The 13294-nt window shown below is 35.5% G+C and overlaps 1 protein-coding gene across 2 annotated transcripts in view; it reads right to left on the bottom strand.

The window, feature by feature from the left end:
• LOC141828963 (suppressor of RPS4-RLD 1) overlaps window positions 1–11786 on the bottom strand; it is a 29893-nt gene extending 18107 nt beyond the window's left edge. For both annotated transcript variants that reach the window (XR_012601861.1, XM_074716358.1), the window contains exons 1-9: window positions 11507–11786; window positions 11278–11387; window positions 8648–9231; window positions 6856–6900; window positions 6674–6775; window positions 6518–6598; window positions 5928–5994; window positions 5135–5235; window positions 2714–2821 (exon numbers count right to left, since the gene is read on the bottom strand). Coding sequence is in view for 1 of the 2 variants with exons in the window: in XM_074716358.1 (XP_074572459.1) it covers window positions 2714–2821; window positions 5135–5235; window positions 5928–5994; window positions 6518–6598; window positions 6674–6775; window positions 6856–6900; window positions 8648–9231; window positions 11278–11387; window positions 11507–11634 (1326 nt within the window). In the remaining variant the exon portion in view is untranslated. The remainder of the gene's footprint in view (window positions 1–2713; window positions 2822–5134; window positions 5236–5927; window positions 5995–6517; window positions 6599–6673; window positions 6776–6855; window positions 6901–8647; window positions 9232–11277; window positions 11388–11506) is intronic.
• Window positions 11787–13294: the final 1508 nt, after the last annotated feature.

Raw genomic sequence — 13294 nt, 5'->3', positions numbered from 1 at the left:
TGCCAGGCGACATGCAAAACGACAAATTTCGACCATGTCGTCCGACATGGTACGAGATTTTAAACCTTGCCTCTAACACTGATATTCTTCCTCCTCTAGTTTCCTCTTTTCCACCTTCGACACACCTCTAGCGTTGATGCTAGGGCTGGATCGGTACGGTATACCGAATTTTGCATACGATACCGTATACCGTACCGAAAATTTCGGCATAAAAAAATCTATACCGTTACCATACCGAAAATTCGGTATACCGGAATTTCGGTATTTTCAATATACCGAAATACCGAATTTTCAGTATATTACACCGAAAATACTGAAAATTTTGGTATACTGATAATTTCGGTACGGTATTATACCGAAAATGTTGCTATACCGAAATACCGAACAATAATAATTTCGTACCGTTACCGATACCGAAAAATTCGGTACGGTATTATACCGTACCAAAATTTTCGGTATACCGAAATTTTCGATATAGACGGTAAATATCGATATGGTATGTGCGGTATACCGAAAATTCGGTATTTTTTCCCACCCCTACTTGCGGTGGTCACAGAGGTTACCGCAATCCCACGGTGACCTTCGTGGGGTTGTGGAGGTTGTTGCGATTCCACAGTGACCTCCCCGAGGTCACTGAGGTTCAGCGATCCTGCAGCTCGCATTTAAAAAAAAATATTTATTTTGTATTTTTATTTTTTAATATTTAGGTTATTTTTTTTAAAAAAAATATTTTTAATTTTTATATTTATAAAATATCGAAACTATATTGGCACAACACGACATCGAAATTGTATTGTTTCGGTCATAAACCAAAACTCTGATACGGGTCAAAATTTTAAACCATGGTTAGAGGAAGAGAAAGAAGAGGAGTAGAAAATGAAGAAGCTTACCTATCATGTTACGATTTAAGTGCGGAGGAGGTGGGGGGTTCAATGCAGAGTAGGAGCTGATGGAGTGAGATTGCGATGCGGAGGAAGAAGCAATGAAGGTGCTTGTAGGGCTGGATCGGTACGGTATACCGAATTTTGCATACGATACCGTATACCGTACCGAAAATTTCGGCATAAAAAAATCTATACCGTTACCATACCGAAAATTCGGTATACCGGAATTTCGGTATTTTCAATATACCGAAATACCGAATTTTCAGTATATTACACCGAAAATACTAAAAATTTTGGTATACTGATAATTTCGGTACGGTATTATACCGAAAATGTTGCTATACCGAAATACCGAACAATAATAATTTCGTACCGTTACCGATACCGAAAAATTCGGTACGGTATTATACCGTACCGAAATTTTCGGTATACCGAAATTTTCGATATAGACGGTAAATATCGATATGGTATGTGCGGTATACCGAAAATTCGATATTTTTTCCCACCCCTAGTTGATGCTAAGCACTGAAGGTATTGGCTCAGGTCGACTAAGGACCAAATTTAACTGAGTTCAAAATTTCAAACCTTGATTCCAACCTCAAAAGTCTAACAAAAATAACAAAATTAGATCCACCATTTCTCATCATGATTCATTCCTCCTTTTTTCTATAACCAAACAATCTTAGAAAAATTTTGTTTGCATAAGTAATGTCACATCCCACTTAGACAAGAGAAGTAGGCCATTAACCTATTGAAACAAGCTAATCGCTCAAAATAGTTAATTCCAGATTAATAGTAGCTTTCTCATTTAAGATTATGAACTTCTTTATTAATCCACAACTTACAATATGGAACTAAACTTGGGATGTCACAAGATCCCCAACTTTAAGTCTTGGCATCCTCATTAAGACCCAAACTCCAACTCATATGCTAAGATCATCCAGATCATTGGCATGCAAGGCCCAATGATGGTTCCACCATCATGTAGCCAACCTTTTCTATCATCTCTATCATACTTTGAATTAGATTTGCCCTGATTGTCACATCTCACTTATATAAGAAAATTGACTTATGCAACTGCCAGCACAAAATGATAAATCACAAGTTAATACTAGCCCTCTCATCTAAACTTCTCTATTAATCCACACCTCACAATATGGAACTAAGCATAGAGTGTCTCAAGCAAAACATAAAAGGAGTTCCATAAATTAGCTTCAAAGCATCATTGTTTTGTTTTACAAGAAAGACTTTGTCATGTGAAATGACTGATGTAGGTAGAAAAATCAAATGTCTGTGCAATGTACTTAGAAAATATGATACACAAAGGAAAAAAGCACTAAATCTAACAAAACTATATACAACAACAACAAAAACAAGTCGTAATAGTCCTGACTACTTGTGATTGGGACTGACATGGTTTACTCTTCTTGTTTTTGTGTATAGTTTTATTAGATTTTGTTTTGTTTGATCTAACAAAACTGTATGCATGGTGAAAAAATTGATGAGACAAAAAATACGTACTAATATAATGGCATAACAAATTACTCAAGCAATTATAGCTCAAGTAATGAAATTCAAATGCCTTTTCACAAGACAAACGTGATACAACATTTTCAAGTGAGTAAAATTTTTTAAGGACTACCACATAATAACTATAAGGCCACATTACGACCATCAGCAGAAATTGTGATAACCCTATAGAGAGAACAAACTTGCATGTAAAAATATTCATCAGTCCATAAAGAAATAAAAGTATTCAGATTCCAGAATCAGTACAAAATATTTATCAAGTTTTAGCATCAGTGAAACCTAATATTTTGAATAGATACCTGTGCAAGATGGGCCCATGCATCAACAAAATTTTGGTCAAGTTGCAGCGCTTTCAGGTGTGCCTCTTCAGCTTGATCATGCTCGCCAATTGCAGCTAATGCCAGACCCTACAACCATAAAATTATCAAAAGAGATAATTTTATGTTATTGCCACTTCCCCCTCACTCTCTTATTTTCCAAGAAAAGGATAAATAAATATGCAAGTGTTTCGACAGTTAATAATGAGAAATTAATGACTCAAAGTGATGTTTTCAAACAACAGGAACACATTGCTAGAAGATGGTGATACTAATTATAGATGAAAAGAGCTTTGAATAATAGAAAATATTGAATACTGAAGCTCAAATTCAACTTGGAATCTTCAATTACATTAAAACAGAAGCACGACATTATATTATTCATCCAGGATCTAGATTAAGGCAGATTGCCAAAAAACAGTTTGAAGAACACTTGCAAATGCGCACTAATTTATCTGGTCCATGCAGAAAATTACTATAGCTCTGCAAATATGATCTTTCTAATTTAAGAGCATAAATTACTGCATCAAAAATGGTGGTTATGGAAGGAAGAAACACAAATTTAGAAGCTTGAGATCATTTAAAGGAGATCAATATCAACAATAATCCTACAAATGTTAACAGTATTTTCCAGATTCAGCTAGCAAGTTCACAGGTCAGTTTCAGCACATTCTTCCTACAATTTCTACACTAGTAAATTACAATTCCTACAACAGAAATTTTACAAAGCAACTAAACAACAATAGAAAAGAGATGTGTGAAGAGAGATGAGCTAATAGCACATTAAGATCATAGAACAAAAGGTAGAGCAAAGTCTACAACAAAAGTAAGAAACCATTGCATTGGTGTCGCATTGCACAAAAAGTTGAAATGGATGTTACTAGGGCCAATCAAGAACCAGGATTAAGACTCGAGGCAACTTGGCAGGTAATTGAAAATTTGCATCATAAGGCTTAGCAGTTTTGGTCATCTAGGCTGAGATTTACAATCTTGTTGCATGATGAGATTTTTGCGCCTGGTTGGAATAAGATGGTTCCATTGCCAAGTACTTGCTTGTTTTGGTACAAAATTGTGTTGGTCACCAGACTCAGCACCAACGAGAAAGAAATGAAGCGGGAAAAAAAATAGGAGGGAAACTTAGAACTGTTTTGTGGTGCTGAAAAAGAATCAATTAGTTTCTCTCCCTCAGGGGTGCTGATGTTTCAAGAAGATGTGAAGAAGAAGATAGCACAATTTTGTTCATGATTTCCTCATAGTCATCTGTTTTCAAGTTGTCTTTGTATCAGTATCAATTTGAATCAGATCCAAATTGCCCATTTTGGTCAATAAGGCTTAATATTTAAAACCATGACCAAGGTTTAGTTTCGGTTCTTCAATGGAACGAGCTTCTGTACCATTCTATTCTGGCAGGCGTCTATCACACCCAGGAGGAGCAGGATGGATAGGGGAGAGACGGAGAGTAGGAAGAAGAAGAGTAGGAATAAGGCTTTGGGTCGTTGAAGGAGCTTGCGATTCAGAAGTGGGTTGCACAAGATGCTCGTCATGGATGGAGCTAATGGCTCAGGCAACTTTGATAGCTCAGGCAAAGTTGATGATGAAGGCAGAAGATGCTCACAGCAAAGAGGTGTCCTCACAAAAGACTCACAGTGAAGGTGGAAGGCTCGTAACCAAGGTGAAAGGCTCAGGCAGCTTACAAGGAAGACATAATGGAACAGCAGAGCTTGCAACCAAGGTGGAAACCGAAAAGCTCATGACCAAGGTGAAAGGCGCAAGAAGAGCTCATGATGGAGGTAAAAGGCTTAGTTGGAACTAGCAACCCATGAAAAAGGCTAAGGTAGAGCTCGTGACAAAGTTGAAAGACTCAAGTGGAACTTGTGCTCAAGGAAAAAGGCTACGTTAGAGATCACAATCAAGATGGAGCTTGCAACCAAGAAGAAAGGCTCACGACGAAGGCGAAAGTATGGAAAGAATTGTCCACTCACGTGTGGGGTATCAAAGCTTCTTGCTTGCCAGTTGGACGAAATGAAAATTTTCACTCGTGTCAACAGGCATGGCTCAAGATTTGAACCTATGCCATGGAATATGTTGCATCAGTACTAGCAAGTCAAGTTTCTTAGAGCGCTATGAAGATTGCATCACCAGTGATATGAAAATTAATTAAATTACTTTTTTACTACATCAACTAGGTATTTTATGGTATCCTTTACTCCATACGCCTTCCACTCTAATTTTGGTACCCATGCTAAAAATAAATTCCAAAGGAAGAGGACATCAACAAGTAAGCTGAAGAACAAAATGCCATAAAACTCAAATGACATAAAATATTGGATTTGATTATATTTTTTTTTAAAATAAACAATTTATGGACAAGGTAATTAAATAGCCTGTAGGAACTTAACCTACCAGATATGTGTAAGCAGATTTGTTTTTCTTATCACGATTTATGCATCTGGTAAGATCATCAACAGCAGCATTAAAATCCTTGAATTTGAAATTAACAATTCCTGCAAACAGGGCAAGTAGCATATGAAATAAAAGCATAAGTTATGATGTACAAGTAATAGCCTAAGACTAGCAGGATTTTATTTAGAAGATCAATATGGAAAAAAAAATTGATAGCAGAATAAGGACTAAGTGGCCAACTTCAAATAGTTGGGTTGTGATACAGGGAACGGACATGCGCTTGTTAAATGAATATTTACTGTTAGGTAATCATCTGAAGTTCAAATTAAGTGACCTCTACAGTCAGGTCACTACAGTATGGAGGTCAACCACTAGTAAGGGCAAATCAAAGAACAACCTGGGTAAAAAGATAGTCATGATTTATATATTGATTCATGTCATAGCACAATTAGCCCAATGTTCCATACATTAAATTGGCACACGAGCTTGCTCAGTCCATCTATAACCAAATATCTCAGTTCTTCAAGGTGAGGAACATCTTATCTAGAGACAAGGACAAAGAATTCTCCAATCTGACCGATATAAAAATCCAAAGTGGTCCAATTGCCTCAGTTCACAGTTACTACTAATTTATTTGAATTGTTTCCATATGGTAACAGTTAGAAGATCATAAACCAAAAATCCTTTATTCAGGACCGATTAAATATACCTTAGAATAATGCAGAGAAGGATGAGAAAGTTTCTTATTGTAGCAACTTCTGAAAATGCTTTAGTAGGAAAAAGAAAAACTTACCTCTTTCATGTAAAACATCGGGTGAATTCGGCTCAAATTCCAATCCTTTGGTCAGGTCCTCTATGGCCTGAAAAGTGCAGTGTACAAGATTGTTAGCGGAGAGTAGCACTTTCACTTCATAGCAAATATCTTTTCTACTAAGAAAATGCTGACGTAATTTAGCTTCCTGCCAATAATATTCCAAGTTCCACATTTTTTGGCACCAGATGAAATGAGAGGTCACCCAAGAAACTTTGGAAAAGCAAACAAAAAGTAAATTTCGCAATCGTATTCCAACTGACTCAGGGGATAACAAAATCCAATTGGAAAAAGATGCTCGAGTTTACTTTTAAAAGAAAATATTCCTGTAGACCTCTAGCATGTGTTAAATGAATGCCACTTTCAGGAAGGTATAATAGTAAACAAATTAGACTAAAGATTAAATAAAAACAAATATACGAATAGGAACCGGAGAAGAAGCTTGCTAAATCAGAATATCCAGAAAATAAAACCTCATTATATTTATACAAATATTGCATTTGATAGACATTAAAAATCTAGTCCTGATTTGCAACAACCACCTACGAGTTAGCAAGATTGAAAAGACTTGCCTCCTTGAAGTCACCCAAGGCAGCACGTGCCTGTCCCCGGCGCTTCCAAGCCTCCCCAGCTGATGGATTAATTTGTATAGCCTATTGAAGCATAATAGCACAAGCTCAGAAGAAAAATACCGATTCATTTACTAGCAAATTAGCCAAATTATCTACCTTACTGAAGTCAGCAATAGCAGCATCAAGTTCTCTTTGGAATGCCAAAGCCGTTCCTCTTCCTATTAAAGCCTCTGGATAAGTAGGAGTTTCTCTCAGGATCTGAGTTGCAAGTATCATAATGTCAAGCCAATTCACTTAATACTGATATATAGAATCACAATGTCAGGAGCATCTATCACCTGGTCAAAAATGGATACAGCCTGGCCATAGTTTCCTTCATTTACCTAAAAAATCATGGTAAAAGGCGTCAAGCTTTTGTACACAATATAGGCACAAGTGAACAAAAAAATTGGAAGATCAATCCAACCAATCCTTGCTTGTGCATATTTACATAATTATTTTTGCTGCAGAAGACATGGAGTAGGAGAGAGCAATTATTCAGCGACTGAACAAGGTAAATCAGCTAAAATACATAAATTCACTCCAAAAATCTGGTACTTATTTGACAAATTTTGCATAGAAGTATAACAATGATTTTTGGCATTTTGGCATTCATGAAGAGAACAGCCTAGCTAAGATCTAATTTCTTTTGGCATTACTACTACATTTAGTGCAAACATTAAATCAAAACTTAAGCTTGGCATGCTCTCTTCTCTAAGTCTTCCTGCTAATCCATCCATTCACATCAAGATATCAGAGAATTGCCATTACTTGCCAAAAAGTTATAATCACAGAAAGGAAATCCTTAACAGTAAAAGAATAGGATTCAGGTGGTCATCAACTAACCAGAACTTGAACAGTCAATGCATAGCAACTTAATTTCTTATGGAACATCAGAAATTAACCTAATCAAACCAAATGTCTTTTAAATATATGTTAATCTTGCAATAGTTGATCATTCCATGAGCTTTCCATCCAACAGTGCCACCTAAGTAACTCAGAAACTGTAGCTATCATGACATTAACAGCGGGTTTTGCAAGAGGGTTAAAAGTGGTGGTAGCTAACTAAACGCAGGTTATTGTGGATAGTTGCCATATCTGTCCACTATTTGGCAAGGTAGACAGGCAAAATGAAGCACTATTTCTCGAAACTAGAAATTATTGAAGATTTTTCCTACTTGCCACCACAAAAGATATTGAAAAGATAAATAATGGTGAATTAATGAGATACCACACTATATTTGATGCAGAATGATAACCGTTAACTTCTTCGCCATTTTAGCAATAGAAAAGTTACTCTTTACAGATATTCTCTAAGAATCAGTTGCAAGAATCAGATATTGCATCTACCTAAACTTTCATTACCTAAATATTCATCTTCCTTTGTCAATACCAAAATGAAGTGCCTCAACAATCCAGAGGCCAGTTAGCAAACACAATGCCAGCATAACTAGCAGGTTTTAACTTATACATTACAAAGGCATATTTACCTTAAGATTTGATAAAAGATCTACAACTGTTGCTACTTAGACCATGTTGTTTCTAATTTTCCAACAGACAAATGACTTAAATATTAGCCTTACCTGTGCTACCAAGCAGGAGAAGTTTTGTTGCTCTCCCTACAATACATAAATATGAGCTTCCAGTACTTCAAAATTTTCATATGCAAGTCAATTATACTTGGAACAGAAACAAGCTCACAGACTTTTGGTTTAAGTTTATTATAGATCAGTCAGTGGTCCAAGACTTCGTCAGTTCATCTATTGATTTCATTTAATGAAACAAACAAACTAGATTTTATGCTGTTGGATAATTTTTTTACTTTTAATCTCAGATACAGTCAGTTTGCATTAGCTCGATTCAAGGTGAAGGATTTCTAAAATCCACAGTTTGATAGTAACCTTGTAAAACAATAATCAACAAACAGTGTTTGTGCAATGACAAGATAAATTATCACTTAATACGGAATAAATCAGCAGTAATATAATGAGTATGAGAAACTCATCATGAGTTGATAACTCAAAATTATTTTGTCTCCTTGAATAATAACATAAAGTGTCAATAAAAGAAGGCATTTAAACCAAAACACACCTGTGCTATGCCCCTTGATAAACGAAAATCCAAGCTGATAGACTTGGTCTTTGGAAGACCAGCAACAAAAACCTTCCGGCCCATTTTGGCAGTTTCATTGTAAATATTTAAAATTCCTATGCTATCATCAAGTTTAAGACCAACACCAGATGTATCTGACTTATGTCCATTAACTAACTTCTTGTCAGTAACTGTACTAGTAGAAGAATCAACATTTCCAGCTTCAGTTGTTGAGGTTTTTTGTAAAAGGGAGTCCCTGACATGATCTTCAGAGATGACAACTTTTGTAACACTAGTAGAATCACCATCTTCAGAGATAATTGCTTTGGTTTCAGCAATTGACATGTCAGTGCTTAAGGAATCCACAGCATGATCTTCAGAAACTACAACCTTTGTTTCACATGATATTGTATCCATTACATGGTCTTCACAGTTAAATGATTGGTATTCCTTAGCACTTCCTAACAACTCTTCCAGCTCAACCAGCTGTTTCAAATCTGTTGAATCAGAAACTGCATTTTGGTAGCCTTGCTCCCACACATGCAAAGCTTCTTCTTTCCTTCCCAAGGCCGACAGTGCATTACCTAACAGTCGTAAAACAAAATATGAGAAGCACAAATCTTGTAAAACATGAAATGAACTTTCTAGAAGCTTAATTCATACAGAAGAAACACGGGTGAGAAAAATCTAGGGAAATACTCGCATTAGTACTAGAGAAACATCTATATGATAATCCAACTTAAAGGAAACTAAATCATTTTGCTATTTGTGTGAAAATTATAAAGAAAAGGAAACTGACTTATTTTGTCAAGTTTTAATTTGCATTGTGTTCAGTTGTTGAATTTGGAATTGGTATAACACATGAACTTAGCATGACTCAAGATGTGAGATAACTTAGGGTCCACTCCAATTAGATTTGTACACAACACTCCCATCAATACAGGGTCCCGGAAAAAGGTCAGACCATATTGGGTCTATTGTACATAGTCTTACCTTTCATTGTAAGAGATTGTTTCCACGATTGAACCCGTAACCACCAGGTCACAAAGCAACAACTTTACTGCTGCTCCGATCAAATTTGTACCGGATAAATTTGCTTTATAATTTATAGTATCAAGAAAAGATTGTGTATATCAATACATTTATAAATGTTACATATTTCTGAATTAAACATTTCATTCTTTATTTTTAAATATTCTTTTAGTAACAAGCATAACATAATGTGAATTAGCTAAACTGGTCGAACCAAGTTCGGAAAATGACTCCCTCCTTTCAAAAGGAAATTGCATTTTATTAATTTAAACTGTCCTTTTAAATATGATAAAACCTTTTCCTTGACTAAAGCTTTTCTGTCAGCCAAACACTAGAAACGCCTAAATCATTTTCCTAAAGATATAAGTCGATGAAACAAATGGAATGGGTTTAGAGGCAAGAAAAACTACCCTATTTGGGTTTTAAGATCAAACTACAGGCTAAAACTAAACATTATCTGTCAGCATGTAAGATTAAGCTTGCATTAAATGAGTAGGATTAAGGGCATAAGAAAAATTTCTACAAAACCATTAGAACTTCAAGGCTAAAATATTCACAATAGGAATTACCAACTGAATACTAGCTCGATAGTCTAAATTCTCCCAATATGAAAACAGTACAGTACTATTAGTAAAGGTCTCAATTTGTATGAGTATGCACCGCAAAAGGTGCCCCTACCTTCAAAATCAGGAGCACCTTGTACCTTGTACAAAACACTCCCATCCCCACCTTATGTGCCCAAGACCTTGACAACAGAAGTTGAAGAACAAGTTCAGCCAAATTCAAGATTTACAAGTTCAGTCCTAGCATCCAAATTAAGGTCAAACAATCGCAGGGGAGAAATGTTGAGTTAACTATGCATGGAAAGGTGCTTGTTCCCACAATAGAATCGTGGACAAGCTCTAAACATTTCAGCTCAACCCTCGCGCCCCCCCCCCCCCCCCCCCCCCCCAAAGCTCATCTCAGTTGAGATGTAGGACAATGGTATATTTCTTCTATAGAGAAAGGAAGGACTGAACCTCTATAACTGAAATTCAAATTCTAGCACAGGATACAAGCAAGAAGATTTTAGATCCTGGAAGACTTGCGTATCAAATATGATTTCTCTTTTTAAAATTCCACTATATGCTTAAAAGGTTTTGTGATAAGAGCAGAATAGTTTGTGATACATGCAATTTACATGTAGTAGAACAACAACCACTTTGGTTTGTGATTATTTGGAGGAGGTAAGACACACTTATTTTGTATAGGTGTGCAACGTATCCTCACAATTTCACTCATTTTTTCTCATTTACCATAAACAGCACACCTAAAATTTTGAATTGCACAAATTCTTATACGGAGATTCAGTTCAAATGGCAACACTGACGTACAAATAAATAATGTTCTGGTCCAGTGCAAAAGCTCGGTAAAATTTCAGTCATCAGGCGACATTCACCAATACCAAAATTACAGAAGAAATCAATAATGTAAACCACCAACGGTATAGAAAAAAAAAAAGGCGTAAAGGAAACGAGGAGCCAACTAGCCTAATTTTAAACAATCGAGATACCAATCCTAAGAATCCCAAACAATATCACCGCCCATAATCCACCAACCTTTAAGAATGTAAGCTTGAAGAGCGTTCGGACTCAGCTGCAGCGCCTTATCGCAGTCCTTGATCACATGCTTGTGCAGCTCCAACCGACTGTAACAGAAGGCGCGATTGCTGCGTACCCAAACGAAAAAAAAATAAGAAGAAAAAAATCAGATGACATACAGCCAAATAGAACGAAGAAAACTCACGATCACGATGAACATAAAAAAGAAACGAGTAGAAATCGGCACCATATATCTTGCACGGACGAGGACTTGTCGATGATTGAATCAAGAACGCGGATGGCCTTAGACCAATTCCGCCCGCTACATAGCTTCGCGAGCTCGAGCCTTTCGTTGGCCGCGGGCGCTGGCGCCATCGTCTCTTATCCCAGGACGCGAGCAAGAAGCCCTAATCGGCCAATTCCATGGCCGCGCCGACGGGAGAGAACGGAACCAGATCGATCGAACTCGGAGACGGCGGTGAAGGAGAGACGCCGAGCTGCGCACAGATTTGGGGCTTTTGACCCCCACCGCCCTTCTCTTTCTTCTCACTGGCAATATTCTATCGCCACGATGACGTGGCGGTCGATCACGAACCCGTAAGCACCACCATCCCAGCCTGCTATCGCATGCTCGTGACTCACTTCGTGGCTAATAAGTCTTCTTGTGGGGAGCTTTTTTTTAAAGAGGTTTCCTTATTTATTCCTTTACTCCTGTGGAAGCAGAGAATACCGTGATCATTTTCTATGAATTAATTTTCTCCAAAATTATCACCGTCTAAACTAAACTTGACAGACGCAGTGCAGAAGCAACGAATCAAGGATAAAGCTTCTAATTTACCTTGTCGCCAACTTGTCTACAATGTAGGATGATGTCAGTGACAGTGAACTTGCTTGCAGTTTAGCATAACAGCAGGATTAAATTTTTTCTGTTAATCAAATTGATTATATTTTTAAATAAAAATTAAATAAATAAAATATTAATTAATTCGATTAAAATCTAAATTAATTAAAATAATTAATTTTTTAATATTATAAAAGATTTATCAATTAATTAAATATATATATATATATTAAAATTATTTTTTTTATTTTGATTAATTAATTTATTTGATTTAATTAAATAACAAATTTTAAAATCAAAATTGAATTGAATTAATCAATTTTTTTAAATAAAATTTTAAAATAATCTAACAACCTAATCGAATTTTTTTAATTAATCAAATTGATTACATTTTTAAATAAAAATTAAATAGATAAAATATCGATTAATTCAATCAAAATCTAAATTAATTAAAATAATTAATTTTTTTAATATCATTGAAAGATTTATCAATTAATTAAAATTTTATAAATTAAATTTATAAATTATTTTTTTATTTTGATTAATTTGATCTATTCAATTTAATTAAATAAAAAATTTTAAAATCAAAATTGAATCAAATTAATTAATTTTTTTTAAAAAAAATAAAATAATCAAATTAAAATTTTAAATTCCATCGAAATTTATTTAATTTAATTACATTTTTATTCACCTATATAGTCGGGCCTCCTTTCTACTTGAATTGTATGATATAGTATTGGACTTGGGCCTCTGCAATTGAAGTTGCATGGGCATTGTATCATTTTGGTATCTGTCTTTAAACGTTGTATCTAGAGCATATGCACATGCTGACCTTGAATTAACTGAGATTAAAAATGACATTAGTTGCTACAAATCTCCTAAGTTCTTTGACTTTGCAACTACCAAGTGGGACTTTCAATCTCATTCTATAAAATACCATCGATGTGAGAATTAGGAGGAGAACATTGCTCTTGAGATATAGTTGAGTTAATTATAACAGGACAGACTTACAAGGACAAATCTCAACGAAGTCGAAGTAATGTTCTTGCCGTAGTGACTAATTGTAATTTCTAAATGTACCTCTTCACATATGATCGTGGAGTCGATTGTGTAAAACCAAAAGAAATATTCATTATCTTGCATCAAATGTCGTGCTCATCGATTTCTATAAAATAGCCTGTGCAGTGAAGTTGC

The sequence above is a fragment of the Curcuma longa genome, chromosome 5 (genome assembly GCF_044706935.1).
Source record: "Curcuma longa cultivar G26 ecotype Majalengka, Jawa Barat chromosome 5, ITB_CL_G26_1.1, whole genome shotgun sequence".
Lineage (NCBI taxonomy): Eukaryota > Viridiplantae > Streptophyta > Magnoliopsida > Zingiberales > Zingiberaceae > Curcuma > Curcuma longa.
The sequence above is the reverse complement of the archived record's forward strand: the minus strand, read 5'-3'. Positions and strand labels throughout refer to the sequence as shown.